Here is a 1,095-nt window from a genome sequence, read left to right on the forward strand (position 1 = left end):
CTAAACATGGGCACAGTAACAATATTTTTATACTACATTTATCCATTTTAAATATACTAACCTCACTCCTTTGTAACAACTAAGGCAAAAATAGTTAATTCAGAAAATCTTTTCAGGACCCCACCTTGACGTTTCGGGACCCCACTTTGGGTCCCGACCCCAACTTTGGGAAACACTGGTTTAAGATACTGTATCTTTTTCTAATGGACAATAATCTGTATGCAGGAGGCTATGGATGAACTGGACATGTGGCTGGAAGCTCATCCTAAAGAGATTGTCATCATTTCCTGCTCACACTTTGAATGTCTGACAAATGAAGACCACCAAGATCTGGTGGAGTTCATCATCTCTCTCTTCAACAAGAAGCTTTTCCCTCCAAAGGTAAAGACTGAAAACGTTTATACAAAGAAACTGTATTTCAATGCAACGTGAAGAACTCCGAGCGCTTCATGTCTGTGCTGAAGAAGCTGGAACTGACTCGTTGCAACTCAAACTACAGTTTTGCTACTTAAAACAGAACAAGAATATGTAACAAAATCATGTTTTATAAATAGGAAGTCTGAATAAAATAGCAGAAAACCAGCAGATCTCTTATGAAAAACTATATTCTCAATCTGAGTCCAGTCAGGCCCTGAGCAGCCTGCAGCAGGCCTGAGAGAGAAAGGCCTTGGTTCTTATCAGAACCAAAACATTAACAATCCCTCAGGATTGTTCCAGGCTGATCTAAGGGAGCAAGAGCACCATGATTTATGATCAATCAACTTCTTAAAGTACATCTTTTTATTCTTAAATTAGGATCTGTTTGTTGAACCGGATAAAAATCCAGCCAGTTTAAGTGTGTGTACTGTATAACTGTAGGACGTCCCCACGCTGCGTTCCTGTTGGTCCCGAGGTCGTCAGGTGATCGTCGCCTATGACAACCAGCAGATGGTGCAGCAGCATCCTGAGCTATGGACTGGGATACCTTACTGGTAGATTTACTGCCAACTTACATCATAAATGACTAAGTTATAAATGACTCTTTACACGTTATTTGGGAATGTAATTTCCTGTGTGTGTGTGTGTGTGTGTGTGTGTGTGTGTGTGTGTGTGTGT

General features: G+C 40.6%; 1 protein-coding gene across 2 annotated transcripts in view; it reads left to right on the plus strand.

Annotated features, from left to right (window-relative positions):
- The window catches only part of LOC106527418 (PI-PLC X domain-containing protein 1), a gene marked incomplete in the record, with an annotated part of 13,905 nt that overhangs the window by 8,576 nt on the left and 4,234 nt on the right, over positions 1 to 1,095 (plus strand). For both annotated transcript variants that reach the window (XM_014022298.1, XM_014022297.1), the window contains 2 exon segments: positions 226 to 381; positions 859 to 971. In XM_014022298.1, coding sequence (XP_013877752.1) covers positions 226 to 381; positions 859 to 971 — 269 coding nt within the window.

This window comes from Austrofundulus limnaeus, unplaced genomic scaffold, assembly GCF_001266775.1.
Source record: "Austrofundulus limnaeus strain Quisiro unplaced genomic scaffold, Austrofundulus_limnaeus-1.0 Scaffold323, whole genome shotgun sequence".
NCBI lineage: Eukaryota > Metazoa > Chordata > Actinopteri > Cyprinodontiformes > Rivulidae > Austrofundulus > Austrofundulus limnaeus.